Source organism: Centroberyx affinis, unplaced genomic scaffold, assembly GCF_046629955.1.
Source record: "Centroberyx affinis isolate AG114_WGS23_722 - 3 ecotype Tasmania unplaced genomic scaffold, CSIRO-AGI_Caff_v1 ptg001111l_1, whole genome shotgun sequence".
NCBI classification, from domain to species: Eukaryota; Metazoa; Chordata; class Actinopteri; order Beryciformes; family Berycidae; genus Centroberyx; species Centroberyx affinis.
Genome location: NW_027279653.1, coordinates 230942 through 258456, shown reverse-complemented (window position 1 = coordinate 258456; position 27515 = coordinate 230942). Strand labels below are relative to the sequence as shown.

Below are 27515 nucleotides of genomic sequence, written 5' to 3'. Positions count from 1 at the left end.
TGCATTCCCGACAAATTTACCTCTGGGTATAATCTTCTTTCTGCTTGAACGGCATTGAAGCATGACTTTATTATTCAATTTTTCCTCAAGAATAGGAGGCGTAAGGCAGGCATAATAATTGTTTTTATTGTCTGCATAATTTAAGTTACTTTTAATGAGATGCAGTGACCCAGAGGGAACAGCTCTACAGACAAGATCATACTCTTGAAAGAGAATAGGAACGTTATGCAATTACATAAAATGTTCATAGCTTAGTATGTTACCATCTTTATCAACCATATCAAATAATCTCCCATAATCCTCTTCATGTGCAAATTAGTTTTAAAGTAGGCGTAGATACTTCTGGGTGCTTCATCTTTTAATGTGTTTGGACTGCTGCTGTAGGCCTACAGTTATGTTTGGCAATATATAGTTAGGCTAAATCTGTTTATGATCGTGAGACAAGATGGGGTAACTTACTCTGGAATTTTATAATAAATCACACTGTTGTATCAGCAGTGCTTCTATGTATACATGTAATATGATATAAGCTATGCTAATGTTACTATATTCTCCATCTAATGGAGCTGACCAACTAATAACACTGAAAAAAAATCAATACTTAATGGGACTTTATATCATTGCCACAATGTACAGGATCTGGAGTTGTTTATGGAGGTTTCTGATGACAGAAGCATAAAGATACTTGCATTATTTTATAACTTAGTTGAAATTCAAAATAAGTAAGGACAGTCGGAGATGACAGGGTGTCTATAGGATAATGTGGGTGGGTTTTTCTTTTTTAAGTTCAAGCTAGTCCTCTAGTTGCCTCTGCACACAGTCAGCATAGTTGATAAGATATCAGGACTCCTTTAACTTTTCCTACCTCCAGAAGAAGCCGTTTGCTGCCACTCATTCTTGCACAGTATGAAAAACAACTTCCACACACTTGCAAAATTGCCCGAGCGAGATATTCCATCACAGTAAACACGAAGCCTTAATTTGTTTTCGTCAAAGTTTCTGTTATCTTAACGTCATCGTGCCGAATTGAGTGTTTTCATATCAGTGCGCGCATCACCTTTCTGTCACCTGACACCCACTGGAGGAAATGTAAGACTCCGCCAGGAAATAATCATCACCTTCTTCTTCTTTAGTGTTGAGGCGGTTGACATCCAGCTGAAAGGTGCATTAAAATAATCGTCAAAAAACATGTCGCCTCCACAGACTGTAAAAAGAAACTTTATTGTCACATCCATGTCGTTTTGGTTAGGGAGTCTTTGTCAGCCAGGGCAGCAGTTAATTTCAAGCTAGGTTTGCCACCGTACATTGTGTATTGAAATGAGTAAATGTTAGGCAAAACGCATGAATTGTAAACTAGATGTCGACAGTAGTAGGCTAAATGGGATATGACTAAATATCACTGGCATTCTGCATTACAGGTGAACCCCACTTCATTTCTAGGTGCAACACTGCCCTCATGCGGCAGTTAACACACATTGCAACCGGTAATTGACACAACTCTCGCCTGGAAATTGTAAGGACACCGCGGGCACCACAAAGTGCAGCCACGGCAGCGGTAAGTTGCTCACAGCGGACATAATCCCCGTTTTCTTCAATAAGGAGCCATGTCTCTTACACCAAAGCGTGGCTTGTGATATTCAGCCACCGCGGAACCGGGAGAAATCGGATGAGATCGCCTGGAGGCTCAATATAAATGGACTCTGTCACATGGTGTGTGGATGGTCAGTCGTGAAGCCCACATCAGTGGACAGACGCGTCAACGAGGCTCCCGCTGTGTGACAACAATTTCACTGAGACCTGCACTGACACTGGGGGGTCCCGCCTCAGTATGCCTCACAAGAGCAAAAAAGAGAAGGTAAAGTGGCTTTTGGAGGCACTTAGCCTACTTCATGAAATATTAGCATAATAGGCTATACTAGCTGTTTTGTGTTGAAATGTGTTTAATTTCTCATTTAATTTATCGTTGTTCAGGAATCCTCCAAATCTGGAAAATCGAACAAATCTGGAAATAAAAATGGGCCTGCAAATGGCCAAGAGGTAAGTCATTTTGCTGTCTAGAAGTGCTGCAAAGACCAGGCTGACTACACTATAGCAATGCATTAATACATTTTAGAAAGATACTATACAGACATTACAGTAAAACTATAAACTATACTGTATATAATATCTAAAGAAAAAAGGTATCCATAAAGTATAAGGTCACCATAAACTAACAGTAGTACAGTATATAACTTATATATGTATATATATAAGTCCCTATGTTATTACAGTAATTTGTCTTAATGAAAGACAGACAGGGATATCTAATGTGGTGACCCACTGACAAGCTTTTGCACAAGTTTCCACAGGTCACCCTCTCTCACCTGCATAAACTACTGTGTGTGCATTAGAGGGGTTGGCTTTAGATTTACTTTTAGGATTAATTGGCGTTAGCGTAATGAGCAAACAGGCTTAATGAAAACTGACGGTTCACTGGAACCTTCTTTAGGTATGTTTAGATCCTCCTCAGAAGCTTTGCTGTGACTCTAAATACTGTCTGTCCTCCTGTCCTCTATGTCTCCAACACACTCACACACCACATGCACACACAAGGATTGCATTCCCAAAATTCCTAACCCTAGCCTTAACTTTACCAATTACATGGTGAAAACTGACCCTGAGTTTATAATCATCCTAATTCTAACCCTTACTCCTGATATAACCCCCTGCCACAGTGTGGTCAGGTTTATTTATCCTTTTGGGGGCATTTTGACCGCATAATAAAGTGAAACATAGTGTAGCTTACACATGTACTCATACACACTTGCACAGGCACGCACACAGCTCTAGCTCTCTAGAGACCAATTAATTAATATTGATTTATCTGAGATGACATGTTCCCTAGAGAATCACAGATCAGCCATTTGTTTCCGAGTTTTAGCATGATTTTTAATTATAAATCAGCTGTTTTTTAAGAGCATGCTGTGTGAAATAGCAGGATAAGTTGCTCATGTGACATTACAACACGATCTTATGACTTATTTTCTCTGAAAATAACGTGGGTGCAGGCAGTATCTTAGTTTTCTATATCACAGTGCTGTGCGGCCTCTTGAGTATAATACTCGGCATTGTTGGTGCTATTTTAGTGCTCAGTGCTTGTGACGTGCATCACATCTTCACTGATGTTGTGTACAGCGCATTGAGCTGGGAAGAGACTGATTGAGTTGACTGCTGGACTGCTGCCCGCTGCCATTGACAGCTTTATCAGCTCTATCTGTGCTCAATTATTCTGTCCACTGAAGCCCATCAAACCCCCTGTCAACAGATGCAGTACAGTACACCGCCTGCTGCGATCAGGTTCCCTCACCGGGAATCACCTGATCTGATTCGGAAAGGAACGTGACCCTTAACCACATCTCTAACACCCCCTGCCCCCCCATACCCCCCTCTCTCTTCTCTTCTCTTCTCTTCTCTTCTCTTCTCTTCTCTTCTCTTCTCTTCTCTCTTCTTCTCTTCTCTTCTCTTCTCTATCTCTTCTTTATCTCTTCTCTTCCTCTTTATCTTCCTCTTCCTCCTCTTCTCCCTTCCTCTCCTTTCCTCTCTTTTCCTCCTCTGGACTCCACAGTGAAATTTGAGTGATCGTGGATCCCGTGCAGCTTCCTTTGGGGCAGGAACTGCCTTGCCCCCGCTCCAGTAACGGGAACCCTTCCTCTGCGACTCTTATTTCCGCAGGGCTCCAACAAGAAGGTGCCGCCCACAGCTCAGCTGATGAGGGTGAAGCAGCCGGGTTCAAACTCGGCAGTGAAGAGGGAGAAGAGGTTCAGCACCTCCTGTTTCCCCCTCAGCACTAACAGAGAGCTGCAGAAACTACTGGCACTAGCAGGTACACCTCCCCACATACATACACATTACTTCCCCCCTCTTTTCTTTTCTTTTCTTTTCTTTTCTTTTCCTTCATGCTTTCATAACATACCTCCACTCCATTTGCCTCTCTCCTGTCTCTTGAAAACTGATCCACCTCTACACACATAATGCATTTCACCAAGTACAAACATAAACACTCAACTCCGCCCACTGCTACAACTTGCCCTCTCAAGAACAAACCACTTATAATAACTTATATGGATAAGCGTTTACTTTCCTTCTAGAAAATGCTACATGACCTTTACATGAGTCTGCATGTTTGGCCTGTATGGATGAAGGGAATCATATTAACAATTCATAGCCTTGGTGGATCCTCATAACCGTCTTTTTAACCTTGAGGTCTTTGCACGGTACATAATTTATAGCTCAGCAGACTGCCCATCAGGTTTATCTGTAATGCTAATGATGTGCATTCAGCCACATCCCCAGCCTTAGCGGCAAGAAACAGATATTACCAGCGGAGGGCTTACCCATGTAAGATAAACCTGACTCAGACAGAAAGGGACTGGAGAGTGGAAGACACCGGCGGAATCTGGGCCATCAAATCGTAACTCGAAACGCAAACGCGAATCAAAACGTAAACAGCGAACCCTGACATCTTGTAACATTCATAAACTTGGAAACTTTGTCATTTTAAGTCCTATGCTGTCCCGAAACAAGTCTACCTATATACTTAACAATAGCGTACGATAATTACATACATATTTATATTACAGTTTGAGCAAGTAATATGAATAACTACAAGATTTGGAATGTGTTTTAAAGTTATTTAGTTAATCCATAACAATTGAATAGGCTTATTCCTTCAGGTTTTGACATTAAGTTGCCTAAATCTTCTTTTATGCATTCCTGTGGCCACTGATGAACAATCTACCACCAATCAACACACTAACCATAATTATTCTACTAGATGTTCATATTACCAGTGTTTTAATTAATTATTATACACCACATGTTGTTATCCTATCCTACCCATCATAACAAATCCCTAGATAGTTCAGCAGATACAGATTGAGATGATACCAGTTTCTGTTGGTATTTAACCATGTCGATACTGGAACAAGACAGTGAGGTTGAGGTTTGCACATTTACATCAATCTTTCATGGCTTCTTTGTTTACACGCTGCATTACAGGCAGGATCTGGCCTAAGTGGTTTCCTGTAAACTATACTAGGCTACGCTTTGTTCTCATACCCGGATGAGCTGGATGACACTACAGAGAAACAATTGTGCTGATAGGGGATTGACATGTCAGAGGGAGACACGGCCATATGATGATTGAGAAAAAAAAAAGAATCCATGCTCTTTAGTTTCTACTTGGTGGTATATTGCAAACATGCTCTTTTTCTGTGTGTTTTGAGAAGAGGGTGGGAGGAGAAGGACGGGATGCATCAAAAAACAACATTTGAGTTTTAAAAAATGGTGTCCATGATCTCTCTGACCCCTTAGCTGGCAGCAGCGGTCTGAGTGAACATGCATGAACCGGCCCGGCCTTGAATATCGTCACAAATTACACTGCTGACAGTTCAAGGGCTGCGTGCGCTGTGGTTTTAGGTCCTGCACACAGGTCAGATGCAATCAAGTTAACCACTCACTCACTCACTCACTCACTCACTCACTCACTCACTCACGCAAAACAGTTACTAGTAAGGATAATACATCTTTGGGCAATATTTCAGTGACCAGTATTGGGAGACCTGATTCAGGACACAGACATAGAAAAGAGAAGTCAGGACACCTGTAAATGGATTTGGGTCTTAGCTACAAGAGCTACCCATTTTTAGAAGGCACTCCACTCTCAAAATGGCCCTTCAATGCCACAGGCCTTAAAGGTTTGTGTTTGTCCTCTCTCTATCTGTGTGTGTGCGTGTGTGTGTGTGTGTGTGTGACAGAGAGAGAAAGAGAGAGAGTTAAAGCATGTTCCTGTAGGAATTTGTCATTGACAGTGGCTAAATGTTATAAAAATGTTGACTGGGGAACAACTTTGTGACATTTTGGCTCAATATTGGCCTTTCAAAACAAGTGAACAGTGACTACATAAGCGTATTGGCAACTTGCAAGTGTGGACAAAATGTTGATTCTCAGTAGTGAAGTCTGCATGTCTGATGAAGGAGAGTATACAGTATGTTAGTGAAACATTTAGTGATGAGCTTGTGTTACCGACAGCTCTCACACTTCAGCCTGTGCTGCCATCTTCTGGCTGAATAATGGAAGTGCTATTGATTCCTTGACTGTCTCTCAACAATTCAGTCAGCTTTTAAAATCTTTAGATGTTTTGTGGTATTATAATATAATGTGTAGACTTTTTATTCAAATAAAGCTATTTCTTAGACTAACTCTAGCAAGACAAATTAGGTTTTTGAGTGAATAATGATAAAAATCCAGAGGGTGTCTTCTGGTTTCTGAAGCTATAGACACGCCTACCAGACCCCTCCACCCAATAGGAAGACAGTGGCAGCCTTCAGAAAATACCGGCGACCTTCTTTAGGGCGTCTGTGTAGTTGTCATGGCTGTGGAATGTAATGGCACCTCTTGGAGAAGGCTTGGCCCCTCAGTGAGAGAAAGAGTAGAGTGTGAACCGTTCAGTGATAAACTTGGCCTTGCTGTCCTCTCCTCTCCTCCTCTCCTTCTCCTCTCCTCTCCTCTCCTCTCCTCTCCTCTCCTCTCCTCTCCTCTCCTCTCCTCTCCTCTCCTCTCCTCTCCTCCCCTCTCCTCTCCTCTATATGTGTATGGATACCACAGGCAGTGGTGGAATGTAACTAAGTGCATTTACTCAAGTACTGTACTTAAGTACAATTCAGAGGTACTTGTACTTTACTTGAATATTTCCATTTCCAATAACATGATATATATGATTCTGAAATGGGCCATTCTGCATAATGACTACTTTTACTTTTACTATTTTAAGTATATTTTGATGCTAATACTTTTGTACTTTGACTTAAGTAAGATTTTGAATGCAGGACTTTTACTTGTAACAAAGTATTTTTACACTGTGGTATTGTTACTTTTACTTAAGTCAAAGATCTGAATACTTCTTCCACCACTGACCACAGGCTAGCAGAAACTGGCCCCTTCGGTGAGAAATGACTGTTAGCCACCTTCACCCTCAAGGTTATGAGAAAGTTGGTTGGCCTTGTGGTGTGAGTGTGGTTCCCCTCTACGTGTGTTCTCCTGTAAATCACATCAACCAAGAGGAAGCTGCTTAAATATGTAAAGAACAAGTGCAGCTTACATTCTGGGCGTCTTGGTTTAGCACATTGTGTTCCTGCTGTTTACAGGTGTACAGATTCCTTAGTTAATTATTCACAAAAAATCTTTAACATTTAGTATGTAATGAATTACAATCACTAATTAAATATGCACCATATAGAATTTAAAGTGTGGCATACTGTGATATTCATGTTGTAGTATACCAAAATTGCTATAAATCTTCAAAACAGTCTTGTTAAGCAGTGATTCTCCACCTTTTTCATATCAAGGACCCTAATTTAGCACACATTTGACCCACAGACCCCCATTTGATGAGATTTTGTCTCTCTGACCCAAATCTGAGAATATTTTTATTGTTAGATATGATTTTGTCCTGAATTCCATGACTATCTCTATTGTAGGTAGAGAGATAACAGTGAAGCTATGATCAAAATAATCATTCTTCTACATTCGATAATTGTGTTAACTTCTAGTAAAGGAAATAATGGTGAAGTTAACAATTCATCAATTTGCTGTGGACCCCCTGGAACACCCTCAAGGACCCCTGGTGGTCCCCGGACCCCACATTGAGAACCACTGCTTTAAACCACTGGATGATTTATCAGACAGGCTGAGAACACTGCTTGAGCTGCAGCAGTTTCCTGCACCCGGTACTTGTGCATGTATTTTTCTTTTCTCTCGCTTTCTTTCATTTCCTGTTTACAGTTACATTTTGCCGAGGACATGCAAGTCACTCACAACAACATAATGCAGCTAATTATTTTATTGTCCTGAATAGTGTTTCAGTCATAAAAGCTTCTTACAAGATGCATTATATTTTTCAGCTTGTAGATTTTATGTAGGACTTTGCGGTCCAAAAATTGGATAGTACTTTTTTCTTCCAGTGTGTGTAGGAGTTGAACAGTACCTCAGGAATTGACTGGGTGTGAGCAAACTGCTGATAGACTAATGGGAAATTCTGGGAAAGATTATTCCATTCATCCAATCCTAAATTTCTAAAATCCTAAATCCCTTTTCTCCATAGCTCCATCAGCATTATACTAAACTGTAGATTGACATGGTCTTTCACCCTATATAGTGAAAAGTCACACTGTGGTTTAAAGTCCACTGGATTCTCTAGGCTCTTGTCATTGGAGAGCAGAGGGGGCTGAGTCCCACAAGTCCTGTCCTCAGCCCCTCATGTTGTTTCTCCTTGTCTCCTTCTGTTCCTTATTGAAGCCAAAGATTCAAGGCCCCTCCCTTCTGACCTTCTCCTCCACCTCCTTTTGAAAAAGAACCAAGCAGAGAGGACAGGAGGAAACAATGAAAGACTTTGAAGATTCAGCCAGGGCTTCTCTCTAAGCTCACCCAGAGTAAGTTATTTCCCAGCCTCTTATCCTAGGTCAGATTATGTTTAAAACCCTGCTAATGGTTAAACTGTGGAACAGCCTTAAGTAAATCTGATCTAAGATCTGTAGCAGGGGCCTGCCTTGAAGAGCGTCACCAGAGCCCAGTGAGTGGGGAGGAGGAGCCGGACCAAAATTCCACTGCATGTCCCGCCCCCTCTGCGCCCTCTCAGCCAATCACCCCCCCTCTCTCCCAGCAGCCTTTGCCTGTGCTGCTCCAGAGCAGCCTGAGCTCAGCCAACCGGCTGGCTCCTTCACTGCTTACATCACTAACTAGCCAGTTCCCTCCAGCAGCAGAGAGCTTCATTTTCTGATCTGCTTTTGTGCTAAAATGGAGGCTGGCCTCTCGCCCTGAGTGGATCGCCTTCCTGGTTGAGGTTTAGATGTTGAAATGCAATAAAGCTGGAGACAGGATGGTTGTGGATGCACCTAATTCCAATGGGCCTTTTCAGCCGGTGGCTCTTATGCACTTCAGAGGTACGTAAGGACAAATTATTCTTCCTGTATTGTCCTAGGGAATTAAGGGAGAGAGAGAGAGCTGTGTGCTGCTCTGCTCCTGTTCCCCTCCACTGGTTACTGCTTGGTTAGTCAGCATTCAGACGTTTGAGATAAGATTCTTTGTTTCTTTAGATAGGCAGTTTGGAAAGGAGTGCTATTGTGTTTGAAAGGGGACTGAGGAGTGGTTATTTGTAAGGCTTGTGTGCATAGCTGCGAGACAAGGGAGCTGCATAAAAAGCTGGTTTTACTAGCTAGCTACCCTCTCTCTGCCCATCCCCCCGCCAGCCTAGTGATGTCAAAGGAAGTGAGGTCATAGCCTAGGGAAGGGTTTTCTCCCTAGTTCTTCATGTGTATGATTGTATTTGTGTGTCTCTCCATTTCTGTGTGTGATTTATGAATGTAGCCCTTGAGGAAAACCTAGAGAGAAATCAAATATTTGGTATTTTCTTCGCTGGCTCATCTTCCCCATCTCGCTCTCGTCTCACTGTACTGGCCCAGGGTTTTTGTCACACTCCAGTTCATCTGGGCACAAATTGGCCAGAGTGTGTAGGCTGTAGACAGCCACCGCTCTGCAGCAGGCAGCAGCCCCCTTCCACCTCCCCACCCTTTTCCCTCGTTACCCTCCTCACTGTGGACGACATGCCACTGCTTAAAAAAAGCCTTGGGCGCTTTCAGAAGGCATAAAACAAGACTTTTCTGTGTCTTCCACAAAACACAACATGGGGAATGAATAACAAACAATCTGAATGTGTCTCATAAGTCAATGCATTCATTTATCAGCAAAACACTGCTGTCAAAATGACCCAGCCATCTTTGACAGAATGAACAGTAATGTCTTAGGATTACACCAGCAGGCTCGGCCTCTTAATGTGTGTACAATGTACGCTGTCGTGTTTGAAAGGCCAGGCCTGTTACCACTGTATTCTGGTGCAGCCCAGCATCAGATGAAGCCATGGGCAATTATTGATTACACTCTTTTGGAGCCACACGGGCGACTGCATTGAATGACAACTCAGTTGGTGAACACTCAAACTCTCCCTCTCACCCTCTCTCTCTTCTCTCTTCATTTGTCTCTATCTCTCTGGCTCTCTCTGTGTGTTTGTTTGAGACACAAGATATAATCTCAATAATAAGGATTGCAAAGGACTACTTCTCACCAATCTTAGTCACAATGAATGGTCCAAATTGTAGCTGTGAACGTGTCTGCAAGTATTTACTTGTGGCAATGATGCATATCTTCACCTATTTATAATCAACACCTTCTTGCAAACAACACTGATATCCTGCAGCCTACAGTTTCTGTATGTTCTGGATGTGTTCAGCTCCTTGCCTACAATGCAAACAGTTGTTTTTACTGAATAGAAAGGAATAGCCAGACTAAGGTTACAGTTATTTGCTCATATGCCTTTAACATTTCATTACATTGTTCTTCTACATAGCTATTAATAGTAATCAGTTGATTTTTACATTGATCATAGCACACAATAAAGTCGATAAAGTACTTTTGCCAAACCAATACTAACTCCAGTCTGGCGGCTGTTTTGGACTCACTGTTCATTTGACCCATGTACAGACAGAAGTAGAGACTGCGGTCCCAATGTGACTCCAATTATTTATTATCTTCGATTCTTAACCGGGGCATGAAGTTAAATCTTGCCTCTGTCCTCTAAGACACCACACTCACATGCGTGCACACACACGCTTGCTTACCCTCGAAGGCTTCTATGAGTTACATTAATAGGAGTCACATTATGGTTAACATCAATATCACAACACTGGGCCTTTTATCTGTTACACAACAACCCACTGGGTATTTTGGGCCTGTACAGAAACTTTATAACACATGCAGACAGACTTATGTAATCTGAGCAATGCAAGTCTGACATGGTCAAGGTGGGCAAGGCATGGGAACACATTCCAGTCCAGGTCCAGGTCCCAGTGCAATGTCCCAGGACAAATTACAAAATGCCTTACCCCCCACAAGCCTTACGCTAGAGAAAGACGGCTCAGTGAAAGAGTTTGGTGTTCAAACACAGTGAACACTGATCTAATCATCCTGTTGCTGTGTTCCAGTTGTCTCTACCAGTCCAGGTTTAAACTGCTGCACTTCAGTTGCCCTGGAGAACTGCACTTCATGAGCAATATAACATTGAAGGGTCTCATGTGTCCACTTTGGAAAACAACTGTTGTTCATGACTCAATATTTACAAAAACACGAACATCAATATTTTCGCGAAACACGCGATTCTGTTCCAAGCTGAAAACTTCAGTTGTTTTCCATAATGTGGTTTCCTTTGGCACCAATGACGCTTTTGTAGAGAATATGACACTTTTTTTCAGGCGGCGGATCTCCCATTTTGTCCCACTACTCTTCAAGTAGAATAATACAGCATTAGAATGAGAATCACATTTGCTTACACCATGTGATCTTCACCTGGAAGGCATGTGTTTGACTTGGCCTGTGTCTTGGGTGAAGCTCGCTCTCACTCTCACACGCGTTGTTAAACAGCAGTGCCGGCGCTCGTAGTGTTTTGCTGTTGTGACAGTGACATCACCCTTGGCTGTCAAATCTTTATGGAAATGACCAATAATGGCAGCTCACACACATTAGCCTCTCTCCTCTGGAATTCCCAACCTCTCACTGTCATCAAGATAAATTGGCCGACTTGAAACTGACACTGCATTAGTGTGTGTGTGTGTGTGTGTGTGTGTGTGTGTGTGTGTCTTAGCCAAGTCTCCATTATGTCTGAATAGGATATCTCTCCTCTTACCTAGAATCTGCCCATTTGCAAGATTGAAGGAGTGTGTGTGTGTGTGTGTGTGTGTGTGTGTGTGTGTGTGTGTGTGTGTGTGTGTCCTCTATCTTATGCCGTTTGTCCCTCTTTGTGTTTGTTCTCTGAAATTAGGGCATGTGCGGCTAGGACTAGTTGGACCCATTATTTCCCAAACAGTGTCTATATATCAAGTTCTTCTCTACAGTGTGTTTTCCTTCTCATTATTATCAACACTGGGGTTTCTTTCCTTTTTAAATCGGTAAAATAAATTCAAGCCAGGTTTGTCTATTTGCTCATTCACTTCACTCTCACTGTATCAAGCTGGGGAGCAGCCTACCATGCCATGATTATTATTAGAGGCCAAATTTATTTCTCTCAGGAATAATAGGATTAGAATAATGTTAATTACAGTGATAGTATAGTTTTTATGTACATTTTAGATTAATGTAGTATGTTTGTGATGAGTAAATGTTTCATTTCTCATCATAAATTGCCTATTATTTGTGCTCTTTCCTCAGCTGAACTCTGTCCCATTGTCATAACTCATAATTTGTCTCATAACCTAATTTGATTATCTTTCTAATTGGTAATGACCGGCCCACAGGTCACCGCACAATCAGAATAGTTGCATGAAAGGGGATTCATCTTTTTTATCTTTGCCGTATATGGCAGGTAGGTACATCTGATCTGATTTGGCTCTGGCGTCAAGATCCTCAGCATGATCAGACAGCCTGAGGGCCTCAGTGGAAAGCCCAGTTTCAAAGCCACGCCCTTTACTGATTTCTTGTTACGGGTTGAGGTTTGATACCAAAGACCTCCACAGACCTCTTTAAAGTGGCACTAAAGATTAGTGTGGATTTTTTTTTTTTTTTTATGTAAGGGTGATGCAATTTTACCCCATTGCATGGCTACATGCCCTTTTATTGTTGACTGTGGATATCTATAGATGTTTAGACGACATTATGGATGGTAAAATTAATGCTTTGGTGGATATCTGCTCATAGGAGGCAGTTCTGGCTGCAGAGATATGGCAATTTACATCCCAATGTAAAGCTAGGTGTCAAACATATGCAGGCAGAGCTTGTCAGGCAAACCAACCAGCAGTTTTAAGGCTGTTGGTGCATTGTGAATCACACATAAACATTTAACCACTGACCAAGTGAGAGCATGTTGATTTGATGGACCTCTTATGTGCGTCATATGCAGCTGCTTCTGTCTGCCAAATATACCTCCCCGCCTCCCTCTGTCACCCACACCTGAGTTTAGAGAAGGAATACCTTCACATTATGAATTTTCCTATTTTTATCACGGCTCCAGCCAGGGAGGCAAGAGGCAAATTCAGGTCACTCAGTCAGGAAGGACACACTTCACTTCATGCTATCAAATTTCATAACAGTGTGCAGCACTTGAGAAAATAATTTTCTAATAACCACCTCTGTTCTTTACTGAGCAATATCTAATTAATGAAGGGAAGTAAAAGTTCTGTTTATGTGAAAATGTGACTAACTATGAATTTTAACATCATAGTTGCAAATTTTCACACAACTCCACAAACTCTTTTGTGTATTCAGAAAGAATAATATGTTACCTCCACAAGTGCAACCTGGGAATGTAGAGAATTTGTGCTAGTCTTTACAAGGCACTATGTGTCAAAATGTGCTAGAAAGTTTCTACATTGGCACTCATTTAACGGAATAAAAGGCATGATTGCATTTTTAGCATTTCCTATTGAAATCAAAATTACAACCAGCTGGAGCCAAGGTCTTCAGCATGCCACTAGCAGTACTCATTGGTTTCAATGAGGTAACAGCAATAGTAGCTAGTAGACCTGCACAATATGGGAAAAAATATATTGTAATTTTGAATTGCAATATGATAAACATTTAGTTAACAGTTCCTTGTTTTAAGGCTAAAATCTTTGGCAAAAAGTAACTGGCTGAAGCTGACAGGCATGAGTAAATATGAGTAGTGGAAAATCAACACCATATAAAATACCAAGAAATAAATGAACAGTAATACTTCAAAATATATATGAAACAAATCAGATACTGTTTCACAAGCCATTGGTGTTGAATCTGAGCTTGGGGTGCACTTTTATTGGTTTGTTGGTACTTGGTCACTATATGCATTCATCATCCAGCTCTATGGCATTGTTTGAGGTGTTGAATATGTTGGTTGTTTCACCTCATGTTGTCTCTACAACTGTCTGACAGTTTTTGCTCAGCACCTGAGAGTTTGCAGTGCATCCGCTCTCCTGATTCCAAAATACTGTCAAAGGACTGATGTTGAATTCTCCTTTGGGGCCAACTCGTCCTCAATCACTATAACATGGTTACCAACAACAACGTCCTCCTTAGTGCTTTTCATTTGTCCCAGTTGGCTTCTCTCCTCCACTCTTCCCTCTATCTCGCTTCCTGTGCAGTGTGTGATGCCTAGTGGTGCACAGCTCCCAAATTTCTGTAGTCTGTTCTAACTGTGGGAGTCGCTGAACTTTATTCCTTGACTCCTATAGATGAAACCATAGGAAGCTATACATGAGACCGCTGTGTATGCAGCACCCAAAATACTAAGCTGTGGTAACTCTATCGTGAGGGAATAGCCTGAAGCTAATTCATGCAAATTAGTAAATCTGAATAATGTTTGCACCAGTGTACCTTAAATAAAGGTAGCCATAGTATACACAGGTATTCACAGGCATAACAGAGCAGTGAGTGAGCACTAGACTACATATGCAGTGCCCACTCCCTTTTGAAGTAAAGAGAGAAGCCTTTATGTTGAGCAGGTGGTTAAGAGTTCTGCACCTTGACCAATTAGCTATTTCATGTTTACAGGCCAAAAAAATCATTGGTTGAAAAAGTGGAATCAGCAGACACCAAGACTCCACTCTCTTCAGTTTCAACCACCTCTCTTTCCATAGGGAAGCAGTGGCTCAACCAGTATAAATCTATTTTCCTGGTGATCATGTGTGTACTGGCCATAACAAGTTTGCTCAATCGGTAGCATTTTAAAAAATAATAATTAAAATAAAATCACAGCCTTGTGTGCTTTAGATATTGCATGTTCAGATCATGATTACATTTTTAATTAAATTAATCATGCAGTCCTAATAGACATTTTCAGGGTAGCTGAGAACACAGAATTGTTCCTCAAATGTGACTTGCAAAGAAAGATAACAGACTAAAATTCAAAAGGGAGAGAGACACAAGCTACATCGAAGTTGTGTCCTATAACTATATAATTATGGTGTCACTATGTGCCATTACTGTGCCACTTGAACATAACAGATACAAATTTAGAGTAACGGCAATGGTTATTTCCTCTGTGTGTTGTCATGTGTGAAGTGTTGACTCTGGCATAGATTGTTTGTTTACAAGACTCTACTCTTGAGCGCTCTGGTGGAAACCAAGGGAAACAGGAAGTCTTCAAACCACTATGGACAAACATAACGACAGACTTCTATAGCTGTGTTTTGTTTAGAAGAATATCTTTTTTTAGTGTGTGTGTCCAATGGCGGTGACTATCCCAAACGCTACACTGTGACCGTTCACCTAGTTCCCAAATCCCTCATCTCCCTCTCCCTTTCCATCTTGTCTTTTCTCCCGCACACTGCTCTGTTGTTATCATCTGCCCGCGCTCTCAGCCACTGCACCTCCTTTATCCCCATCTACCAGTCTTTATTACTCATTTTCTCCTTTCCGCCTGTCTTATCGCCCCATATTTCATTTTCTATCGCATCGCTATTTTCATCCTTGACACCGCCTCCTGGTCTCTTGTGTTCTCCCTCCCTTCTTGACGCCTCGCCCTTCGAACATGGCTCCATTCTCCTGTATTCTCAACCCCCTTATTTCGTCACTACCGTGCCCACCTTGCGCTTTCAACCCCCTTTCAATTGTCCCTCGACTCGATTCTCTCTGTTTTGTTTTTCCCCCCTCAACCCACCTGACTCTCTGCTCTCTGCCTCCTCAGATGTGGCCCCGGCGGAGCAGGAGAAGCTGTTCATCCAGAAGCTACGGCAGTGCTGCGTTCTCTTCGACTTCCTCTCCGACCCGCTGAGTGACCTGAAATGGAAGGAGGTGAAGCGGGCGGCGCTGAGCGAAATGGTGGAGTACATCACCCACAACAGGAACGTCATCACAGAGCCCATCTATCCAGAGGTGGTGCACATGGTCAGTAGAGCTGGAGGCTGGAGGCTGATCTGAGGGTGCAACTCAATCATGGATTACACCGGGATAGATTGGTTTAAAATGGAGTGGAGGTTTAGATGAGGCCTTCTGGTTAGGGCGGAAGAGCTGGAGGTGTTAGCAGCATTGTCACCACTGCAGATTGTCTGTGCACGAGATTTCTTCAGCTTTCCTGAACTGATTTGTTCAAATAATTAAGCCTACTGTTGCTATTCCAGACATTTTTCTAGATTGAAGTGTAGCAAAAGCCTCTGAGGAAAGGAAAAAAAAAATCAAAACAATAATTTTCACTCCAATTTTTTCTTGGAAGTGGTTAAAGTAATAATCCACAACATTTTCATGTAAATAAATGGCTGTTTTGCTACTCTCTATTGCCCATTGACATAACACAATTGTGATTCAACCCATATCCTGTTCATTTGCTATTATAAACATCCACCGGAAGTGATGAGTTTTACATTTCCCGCAGCAGCAACAGTAGTTTGTTTGGAATAAATAGAAGGAATACCTTACCTTTACCTACAGTGACTCAAACTTCATCAACAGAAAATCCAAGGAAACAGACGTCACAGTATTGGCAACACTGTTTGATTGCAAAGTGATTTCTGGGAAGTGCAGTGCAGAAACACCACAGCAATGAGCGCTTAGCACCAAAGACGTCTCCAAACTCAGAGCTTGTGGATTACCATCTCATCAAATTCTGTACTGTTCAAAGTTTGGAGTTATAAGCATAATGAAAACACTATGGTCTAGTAAGATATTCTTCCTCCCCACAAATACTGACATTGAAGATCTTTATCTATTCTATTATTCACCATGAAAGCCTAAATAACAGAATTGCTACTGAGAGGGTTATGAGGTTTTCTTGTATAATTTCCCTTGTTGAATTAATGCATAGTCATCTCCACAGCCTATTCAGGTTTGTAGCACATCATAACCCAAACAGTCTATGTACCTTGTAGCCCTTCTTTTCAAACAAGGCTCCCAGTGTTTTGCTAGGCCACCTGCACTGTCCCATGATCTGTCTGGCAGGGAACAGCAGCCCACAGGGGAGTCAGTTGACACTCTGAGACCAGAAACACAACACACTTGGATTATTGTGGGACAAACCCATAAAAACCAAAGGCCGGTTGCAAGGACATAGCTAAGATTAACCCAGAAATAGAATTTGATTTGGAATACCGAAGATAGAACGTTTAAGTGCCTTTCATGAACACAGCTAAAAAAATAAAATAAAATACATGAAATTGTTTTAGGCAGGCACGTATATTGTGTTATTCTGTGGAACTGGAGTGAGGAATCAAAACCAACCACAGAGATTTAAAAAACAAATAACTTTAGATTTTGTAGCTAAACTTACTTGACACTAACAATTGCTCGCTCGTGATTAAATGCCTTTTTAACACAAGGGCTTGGAGCTGATCAATTTGGCCTTAACCCTCTCATAAAGTCCTGCCCTTTATCAACTTCATAAGCAAACTTTAAGCTTGAAGCTGCAGGATCTATCGCATGGCCTCCTTTCATCCTGGCAGGCAGTGCACTCCTGTACTTGAGACTGGGTAGATGCTCGTCCTGAAAGGAGCCTGTAGACCTTGCTAGCATAAATAACATTGGTGCTGTGACTTGGATTGCATTGATTGCTCTGAAATGGTGCATGGTGTGAGTTAAGTGGAGTGAATATAACAGAGTTTATGAGAAGTAGGTTAAACTCTCTTGTCAAAAATGCTATCCTTCACCAAATGCAAGAGCAGGCTTTTCAGTTGAGTTAATTGTTGGCTCGGCCATCTATTACGCTGGCAAGCAGGAGACTCATTAATTCCAGAATGGGAAGAGTCTCACCCTGCGAGGAAGTTACTGTATTAGCTATATATTATCAAGAAACATTTGTAGCCTATTCTGGGTAGAGCTATTGGTAGGACTTTGTAAATTTGCCTTTCCTTATAAAACTAAATCCATCTTTACACAGAGCATTTATACCAGATTATTGATGGATTTGAGCCAGGTTTGATTTCTGTGTAAAGATGTCAAGCCGGGGAAAAGAGAGGTTAGCCTCACAACCTAGAGGAAAAGCAGGAGAGAAGCCAGACCTGACCCGGTTTTTGTTCTGTGTAAAGTAAAGCTGGAGAAATGCCTGTGCATGTCATGGTAACCATGGTAACCATCTTGCACCACAACAAGTGCCCCATCACCTGTGCGTAAGGTGACATGGAAGGTGAAGTGAGGTGAGGTAGAACAGCAAAAACAATCAATGCCAGGTTAATAGAGACTTGATTTTGATTCAAGTAGGTTAGCTAGCAAAACTAGAAATGTTAACGGAAACATCTTGAATCTGCTGGATGGGTAAATGGCCTAGTTTGAAAACAATATATGGCATTTTTAGCTGGGTCAGCTGTGTAAAGATGGCTTAAGAGGGGTCTGTTGTGTAGAAAGGGACTACTAGTCACTCAAGATGTTTTTTTATAACCTGATCAAGCTGCACTCTATGGTGAAAACCATACAAAAAATGGAAATCAACTTTAAACGCAAACTTGGGATGAGATAGCACACTGTCCAGTGGAATAAACATTAACCTTTAATAAATAGATATTTTTTAAAAGTGGTACAAACAAAATATGCCATCACTCCTGTCTCTGTATATCCCCTACGGCACAGAACAGTAGCTTACATTTGTCAAGAAAATGCTCACATTGTTCTAAACATTATTTTCATTTCTCTTCTTCCAGTTTGCGGTGAATATGTTCAGAACACTGCCTCCATCGTCCAACCCCACTGGAGCGGAGTTCGACCCAGAAGAGGATGAGCCCACACTCGAGGCTGCGTGGCCACACCTCCAGGTTGAGTATTTTAAACTCCAATAATCTCCTACATTGATCTTCAATCTATATCACACTGTGGTACAAGCAACCTAGCAGTAGAAAAGCTCATAGAATCATAGAATTAGACTTCTATAGCATTCTATATAGTTCTGTCCATATAATTGCATATGATTAGAAAAAGAATGAAGAACAAATGAACAGTTCTCATATGGATAGACACCTGCACACCCATAGTGGCAGAAAGGAGTGAAAATAGATGTATACAAAACAGCATTTTCTGAACTGACCCCATCATCAATGAGCAATAACTCTACATCAAGCATACTGACTCACACTTTGCATGAATTCTTCATAAATGTGGCTCCTTCCCAGTATTCATCTCTTTGTGTTTTTTCTTGTTTCTTTCTGTTCCAGCTCGTCTATGAATTTTTCCTTAGATTTTTAGAATCCCCTGACTTTCAGCCTAACATAGCGAAGAAATACATTGACCAGAAATTTGTAATGCAGGTAAGAAAAGAATATTGTAACACCACTCTTGCCAATTAGCTGAAAAATGTGCACTCCCTCATATATCAACCACAAACCAACTTCAAGCAACACGATGAAAAAACGTGGCAATGGCAGCAATGCATTTTTGCAAAAAAGCCTTCATCAGAGCATGCTGCCACTCCCATGTTTTTTCCTTGCCAGTTAGCTCTTTTCATTCAATAGCAAACAATATTTTTTCACATTATGTTAAAATCTAATTTGATGAATCACTTTTGTTGCGCTCTAGCTCCTAGAACTATTTGACAGCGAGGATCCCAGAGAGAGAGACTTCCTCAAAACCACCCTCCACAGGATCTACGGAAAGTTCCTGGGGCTGAGGGCGTACATCAGAAAACAGATCAATAACATTTTCTATAGGTGAGTGCCGTCCCTCCTGCTGCTCTGCCCGTGTTTTATAAAACATAAATGCTGCATGAACCGACTTCCAAACAATTACATAAGATAGATGGATCATTTCTGAGTCATTTGCTTTGCTGACAAATAAGGAATCTGTGTATTGCTGCTGAAAAAACGTCCCTGTCTGTTTCTATAGGTTTATCTATGAGACAGAGCACCATAACGGTATAGCTGAACTACTGGAAATACTTGGAAGGTATGGCTCTCAACTAAAGGCACAAGGTTTAATACTCTGTCATGAAGAATGAAGCTTTAATGTCCCTATGGGTTTTGTGCAGCTATTCAGTTATATTCAATAGTTCTGTCTTTCATTTCTACTTATGTGACCATCATGATTACAGAAAGGAATAAACCATGAAATAGCATTTGACTTTTTTTTTTTACTTTAGTTTGTTTTGAACGTGATAGCCTCCTAATTGCCAGCTGTTGTTTTCCTTCTCAGCTATTTCACTGTGGTAAACAATTCTTCAAATTATATCCTCATGGTTATTTTTGTTTATCTGACAGTATAATCAACGGATTTGCCTTACCACTAAAAGAGGAGCACAAGATTTTCCTGTTGAAGGTTCTATTGCCTCTGCACAAAGTCAAGTCACTCAGTGTCTACCATCCACAGGTAACATCAGTGTGTGTGTGTGTGTGTGTGTGTGTAAGTCTTGTTTGAAGTCTTACCCTGTGTTACCTTGAGTTTGCTTGTGTGTGATATCAAATGCATGCTCCTTCTGAAGGTTTTCCTAATTGAATGTATGTGTACGTGTTTTGCAGCTGGCCTATTGCGTGGTGCAGTTTTTGGAGAAGGACAGCACTCTAACCGAGCCGGTAGGTCAGATCAAATATGGTAGAATATTTTTAATTTCTTTGCATATTCAGTCATTCTAAACTCTGGCTGAAATTTTGACAGTCACTTTGATTGAAAGAACTTTGTGTAGGGACATTATTTGTTTTTTCTTGAAGATTAGAGGATGCTAAATCCATTTGTTGGCCAGTACAGCTGATTGATAGTTTACTCCCATTTACCCCATAAGCCGCCTCTTTATTAACTGATTAGTTGTTCAACACCATCATCTTCTTATTCTGCCATCTCAACAGGTAGTGATGGCTCTGCTGAAGTACTGGCCAAAGACCCACAGTCCCAAGGAGGTGATGTTCCTCAACGAGCTGGAGGAGATCCTGGACGTCATCGAGCCATCTGAGTTTGTCAAGGTGCAGGAGCCGCTCTTCAGACAGCTGGCCAAGTGCGTGTCCAGCCCGCACTTCCAGGTAACCGACGGCCCGGATGAGTCATCGTCACGTCACGGGACACATTCACACTTCAAAAGTTACTTCTTATCTTGAGCTGCAGCTTTGCCAGTTTGTCACATTTTTAAAATGTAAAAAGATTTGGCTGGTCGATAGATACCCTGTAGTGGCTCGAGCATTAGCCTGAGGTGTGTGTGTGTGTGTGTATGTGTGTGTGTTCTCTGTAGGTGGCAGAGAGAGCTCTGTACTACTGGAATAACGAGTACATCATGAGTCTAATCAGCGACAACGCAGCAAAGATCCTGCCAATCATGTTCCCTGCCCTCTACCGCAACTCCAAGACCCACTGGAACAAGTAAGATGCCCAGCTGTAGCCTCAGTAGAGACGCTGTCAAAATGTCCTTGCATACAATACAGCACATTGCACACTGTGGTTTGTTCTGCTGCATCTCACAGGACTGATTTCAACCAGTCAGACACAATGCCTTGTAACAAAATACATCTCTTTAATCATAACTCACATAGTGATCTGTCTAGTGTGTGTAGATATTTGAGCGTTGCCACACAGTGCATTGTCCTGCAACATCAATAAAATAGTTCCCTAGAAATTTTTATCCTAATTTGTAATTTAGATCGGAATTTCTTAGAGGCCTTTTATCATAATTCCTTCTGTTCTCTATTGCTCCAGATCACAGATCCAGCGTCCATTTTATATGTGTGATTTGATTTTACTGCCTTTGGTGCTCAGTATTAGGCTTGCATGGGGAATAAAGGAGCACATAGCCATTCAGTCACTTCAGGAAATAATTTTCAACTCTCTGGAGGCACAGATATACTGTCTGAAGCTGCTTTACTTTAAACATAAATTAATAAAAGCACAGAGAAATGACATAAAAAATGCATTTCAAAGTAAAAATGAATGAATAGCATTTACTACATCCAAAATTTCATAGCTTCATATTTATAGTTATTAAGAAAGTTGAAAGAGCTCTAGCTATGTGCCAAAAGTGGAATATTATCTTTAAACCCACATGAGTGTCATTCTCAAGACTCAAGTTTTATGCTGGAGGACAACACTGGCATTTGCAGTAATGCTTATGTTTGTTGGAATTAGACTTATATGTGTGTGTGTGTGTGTGTTCACAGGACCATCCACGGCCTCATCTACAACGCTCTGAAGCTCTTCATGGAGATGAATCAGAAGCTCTTTGATGACTGCACACAGCAGTTCAGGGCTGAGAAAAATAAGTACGCACCATAGACTGCTCTCCCACTCAATACATATTTTTACAAATGATTGTGGCGACACACGATTGAAAGGCAATTCAATTTGCATTAGTGCTAGGTTTTCAATTCATCAGTGACCTCCTGGACACGGTGTATTATAGTGACTGTGGGCTTGCTGCTTTGTTCAACAGAGAGAAGGCCAAGTCAAAAGAACGGGAAGAGGCTTGGATCAAGATCGAGAACCTTGCCAAATCAAATCCACAGGTGAGCAGAGACTCAAATCATTCAGACACATCTTTTTTTTTCCTTCCTTACCACCAAGTGTGTGTGTGTGTGTGTGTGTTTGTGCATGTACATAATTATGTGTCTTGTGTTCCCCTCTGGAAGCCAGTTTTGTCGCTGGAATGCAGTGGCCTTTCCGTCTTACCTTGTTTAGGTTTGCTTAGACCGCCTTGTGTATAGTCTGAGTAGATATTTCATGTTATCCATCAGCTTAGTCAGACACTGCTGGTAAAGATGGAAAGATCTGGTTGAGTGATCCTGCTCTAAAGTGCTTAGTTGTGGTGAATAGCATAACCTGAGACCTCTAACAATCTTTGACTAATTTAATTCCTATACCAGTATCCCCAACACTTTATGATCTGGTAACGCCATTTGATGTAATGAGTGGCTTTTGAATAATCAACGCATAATACAACTTCCAATAAATCAGTGGAAGTATTTAAAAACATTTTCAATCCCTACACCTCAACTAAGGCTTATCAAATTGATAACTGCAGCACATCAGAGTTGCTTATTTTCATTTGTCTAAAGCTTCTTGATTCATTCTTCTTTGCATGCGACTGAAAGTCTTTTCTCCATCCTTTTGTGTTCTGTTTTTGTTCCTTTCTTTTCAACATAGTTCCTTATGTATGTTGATTCCTCTGACCTCAATAGTCCTGTAGCAATGGAGACGGATGTTCCGTTGATAGAAGATGTTCAGAGGTTAAAAAAGACAGTTGAGGAAGGAGCCACTCAGGTAAACCTGACTTCTCTCTGTCTCTATACATCTCTTCTCACAGTAACTAATGTTTATCTACATTACCAGAGCTTGCAAATTCTTCTAATCAAAGCCACTTTGAGTAAAATGATTATTATAGTTGTATACTTTCTGTATACATTTTAGAGTGTCTTAGCAGGATCTGTACTAGTCCACAAAAGACCCATAGATAGCAGGAACAAGTCTGGTTAGGGCTGAACACTGGAATCAAGAGCTTTCTTTGTTGTTGTGCGTCTGCTTCCCCTTGCATGTTTAAGTTGTACAGGACCTGTGTTGTTCTGTATGTAATTGAAGGCTGTTGTTTTACACAAACATTACTATTTTTATCCAGGTGTATGGCTGGCTTAGTATGCGTTGCTTTAACTCAATTAGGGTAGAGTGCCTAATTAGTTTTCCCTCTGTAGATTAGATTTTGATGTATATAACTGAGTTGAGTTCAAGCTGTTGTGTAATATCTGTAAATATATGATAAGAACAGGGATAATTTGACATGTAGTATATTCATAAATATGATGACATGAAAGATATGTTATAATTAAGTATCCCCTCTCTTCTTTCCCTCCCTCTGCCCCCTACCCTGCCCCCCACCTGACAGTTGCAGCGAGACCAGCGGAAAGAGCGGCCTATGGTGCGACGCAAATCTGAGTTGCCTCAGGATATCTACACCGCGAAAGCCTTGGAGTCCCACCGCAGAGCCGAAGACATGTTGACCACCCACGATGGACTCTAGGTCCTGTGACCTGCCGGCTCTTGGCTCAACTGCCCCCCCCGCCCCCCCCACTCTCTCTCCCCCTCCGTCACTCTTCCCAGAATCCTTAGTTTCTCTCCACGTCCCTGCTGCCGCCCGTCCCCTCCTGGCCCTCGCCGATCAACGCAGCACATTCAGCACACTGGGCCTTTGACCAGTGCAGAAGCCCTGTATCCACCTCCCTCAGATTTCTGCTTTCTCAGGTGTTTTTATTTGGAGAGGAGTGGGAGCGTGTTTGTGTGTCTTTTAGCCCTCGCCGCAATTCAGTTTGTTCTCAGTTTATTTTCTCCATAAGCTCCCCCCGCTGAAGATTGTGTTATGATTCCCTCCCCGGCTTCCTTTCTCCCTCCCTCTCCCCCCCCCCTCCATTCCCCCCCTTTCGCTCACTGTAAATGTGGAACCTGGGAGTTACGGACGCCGCAACGTTGGTTCCTTCATTCCTTCTTGCTAACGTGTCCACAACGGATTGGACATGGAAACATAGGGACTGACTGACTCACTGTCTAAGGATCCTCTTTTGGTCTCTATATGGTTTTCTTTTCTGTCAAAGGGAACAACAAACTGCGAAGAGAGACTGTTGGGTAAATGAAAGACGAGACTCTTTCCTTTCATCTGTTGTGTATTTTTTCTTCTTTTTTTTTTGCTCAATCCCAGGGACATCTTGTCAGTGCCAAGACTGTTGTGTTCTTTATGTTTGTTTGTTTCATGGGTATGTTTTTATCTGTGTGACTTCAACAGGGACACTCTGGCTAAATAACGGTGTCTGTTGATTGCCTTTTTGTTTTTGGTCGCTGATGTTTCAAAGACGCTTTTGTAGTTTAGCACACTCAAGACCAACATGAGGCCTGTCCGTAGCCTTGCAATGTCCAGGAAGATAGTGAGGAAGGGGGAAGTTGTCCCGTGGACATCTGACACTTTCCATTTTATTGTTTTGTGCCATATGCAGCTCTTTTATATGCTTACTTCCTTAAGTCCATTGGCAATATTTGCGAACCAGAACATAGTGAGGCATCGACAGTTCAAACAATGGTACTTTAAGATTACTAGATGGGGATGAAGCTTGAGATTTGCCTGCCGCTTGCCCTCTCATGCGTGGTTCACTTGTTTTTGAGTTCCTTCTTCACCAAATGACCAGGAAGACACGCATGGTTAATGCGATTGGATAGGTAGCGTCCAAGTGGAGGTAGCAACGAGACGTCAGCCATCACCTGTAGATAAAGGTTGTATACTGAATAGAAACTGATGCTGAGGGAGGAGAAGAGGTGGTGGTAGTGAGATGTTCAAGGTGTGTTGAAAAAAGAGAAGAGAGTGATGGCTTGTGTATATCGAATGGGGGATGATTCACTTGGTAAATGGGTTACTGTCGAATTCAGGTTTTACTTTTCTGGTGAATGGAAGAGGAGTATATAGAGCTGACCTTTGTACTGGTATCAACACATGTAAAAATTCCATTCACTGTTGCTTTTTAGAACTCTTTAGTTAGTTAGGACCTCTACTGATTCACATTTCTTTCTAAAGGCATGGAGGCATATTGGTGCCATTTGCTATACAGATTTTTTTAATTCACATATATTAATAAATGAAAATAAATATGAAATATCCTTGATGAGAACTATTTACCTCAGTAACCATTAACAGAGTACATGGGTTTATCAGATTCTCAAAATGGAATCATCCAAACAACAAATGATAAGAAATGATTAGATTAGAAATTATTGATACACACAATTAAAACAAAGTCACAAATTTAACTGAAAGAGATCGACCTAAAAGCACTTCCTCTAACCTTGAAGGACGTGGCATGTTTGTGTTGCTACCAATCCTAATTTCAGTCGTCTGGTTTCCAGCATGTTTGTTATATTCGATCCTTCCCACTTAGGAAGTTCTTTCGGGTTGGAGAATGTAATCTATCAATCAGTACCATTGTTTGAACTAAGGAGATCTGCTAGGTTTCTTCATATTTGATGTGTTGTAGTTCTTCTCTGTCTTGTCCCTGGAGGTTAGTAGCCTGGATGTCAGTTTTGGGGATTTTTTTTAGCCATTCAGAAAGCCCAATGCTGAAACACACTGGCATCAAATGGCTGGAAAAAATGCCAGATGCTGAAAATAAACTGACATGATGACTCGGCTTGTTAACTGTATTAATACTGTATTTGCTTGAATGCAAAAAGATGTAAATTAAAACTACCATGTTAAACATGTACCTTTTCCCCTGGAGGAATGACATTCACCAAACTGATTTATTTCTGTTGTCAAGGTCATTGCATTTATAAAAGAGTCCTGCTTGCTAGGAAAGATGTTTTATGGATTTTATGAGTTTTATGAGTCAGAACTGTTTGAGGTTTATTTTAGTGTTGAAAAATAAATCACCCATGATTACAAGAGAGGATTTAAAAATGATTTGGTGGCTTTTTCTGATTCTGCAGGATCTTTGCAGCTCTTCTAGTTTTAACATATTATTTCCAAAATATGATAACTTAAAGTGTCCTTTTGTATGTGACCTGTACTATATGACTTCATTTAATATTGTATATATGATTTACTTTGTTTCATGTAGTGTTATATATCTAGATTAATTTTGTACAAATTGTCCCTCTGTACAGAATAAAACATCAATAGCAAGTGAAAGAAGTCAATCTGGCACATACCTTCTTGTTTTCCCTTTTTGGCTGTACTTTCTGCAACATTAGGAAATGTTCTGGTATATATGTTGCATCCATATTTCTTTTTCTATTAAAATCTGCAAAGTTTCCTCCCTCCTCTAAATAACTGACAAATGTTCATACCCATTGTGTGCTCCTATCACTGTCTTTAGTGGTGTACAACTATATAGAATGAATAAAGAGATTATTTGAATTTATATTTTCAACCATGCATCCATTTTGGCTTTACTTGACCGAAAGGGCACACAAAATAAATGTCTATTAGGAAACACTTTTACAGTCAGCCTATAAGCTAGTATTAGCAATTAGGATATTGCATGAAAAATATAAAATGCAACTGTCAAAATCATGTAACACTGATTATGTGTGTCTTTCTAACTTGGTTCAATTCATTGATGATGTCACTATAGCAGGTAGCAGCTCAGGCACTTGGCAGTTTTGAACACAAGGGGGCGGTAGATAACAGGGAATGGGAATTTCACAAACAGTCGCCTATTATAAAAATATCTGCAACTCACTTGTTACTTGTACAGATCTGGATGTAGCGTTATTCATCTCATCATCCTTCCAGAACTATGGATAGGTTTGCATTAATAGCCGATCTGTTGACAGCCCAACAGTATAGTTTAGTTGTTGTTTTTTTCCCCACTGACTTTCTTGCAGCAACCTAACATGAGCTTAAAGTGAAATATTACTATTTTTAAGAGCTTACGTGCTATTCTCTGGTTAAAGACAGAGTTCAGAGTTTGTGAACATGAGCAACTCTTTCCCAACACTAGAAACCACAAAACTGAAATTCTAATCTGTGATCAACCTATATACTACTCCATTGACAATAAATGGGGCGCTGACAAAGTGATCCTGAAGAATTTTTGTTTGACATT

At 41.1% G+C, this 27515-nt stretch overlaps 1 protein-coding gene across 6 annotated transcripts; it reads left to right on the top strand.

Annotated features, from left to right (window-relative positions):
• Positions 1-1828: 1828 nt before the first annotated feature.
• Positions 1829-26808, top strand: ppp2r5ca (protein phosphatase 2, regulatory subunit B', gamma a). Of its 6 annotated transcripts, none has more exons than XM_071523710.1 (16): positions 1829-1855; positions 1972-2037; positions 3712-3862; positions 15740-15939; positions 18678-18788; positions 19185-19277; positions 19546-19676; positions 19852-19911; positions 20223-20331; positions 20481-20534; positions 20805-20975; positions 21182-21309; positions 22101-22202; positions 22373-22445; positions 23083-23199; positions 23816-26808. In XM_071523710.1, the coding sequence occupies exons 1-16, from the start codon at positions 1829-1831 to the stop codon at positions 23948-23950; spliced, it is 1728 nt and encodes a 575-aa protein (XP_071379811.1). In that variant the 3' UTR covers positions 23951-26808. The 6 variants fall into 6 exon arrangements, with proteins under 6 accessions (XP_071379811.1, XP_071379810.1, XP_071379813.1 ...); XM_071523709.1 differs by having other exon boundaries at positions 1972-2052; XM_071523712.1 differs by lacking the exons at positions 1829-1855; positions 1972-2037; positions 3712-3862 and adding an exon at positions 8836-8978.
• The last annotated feature ends 707 nt before the right edge of the window (positions 26809-27515 follow it).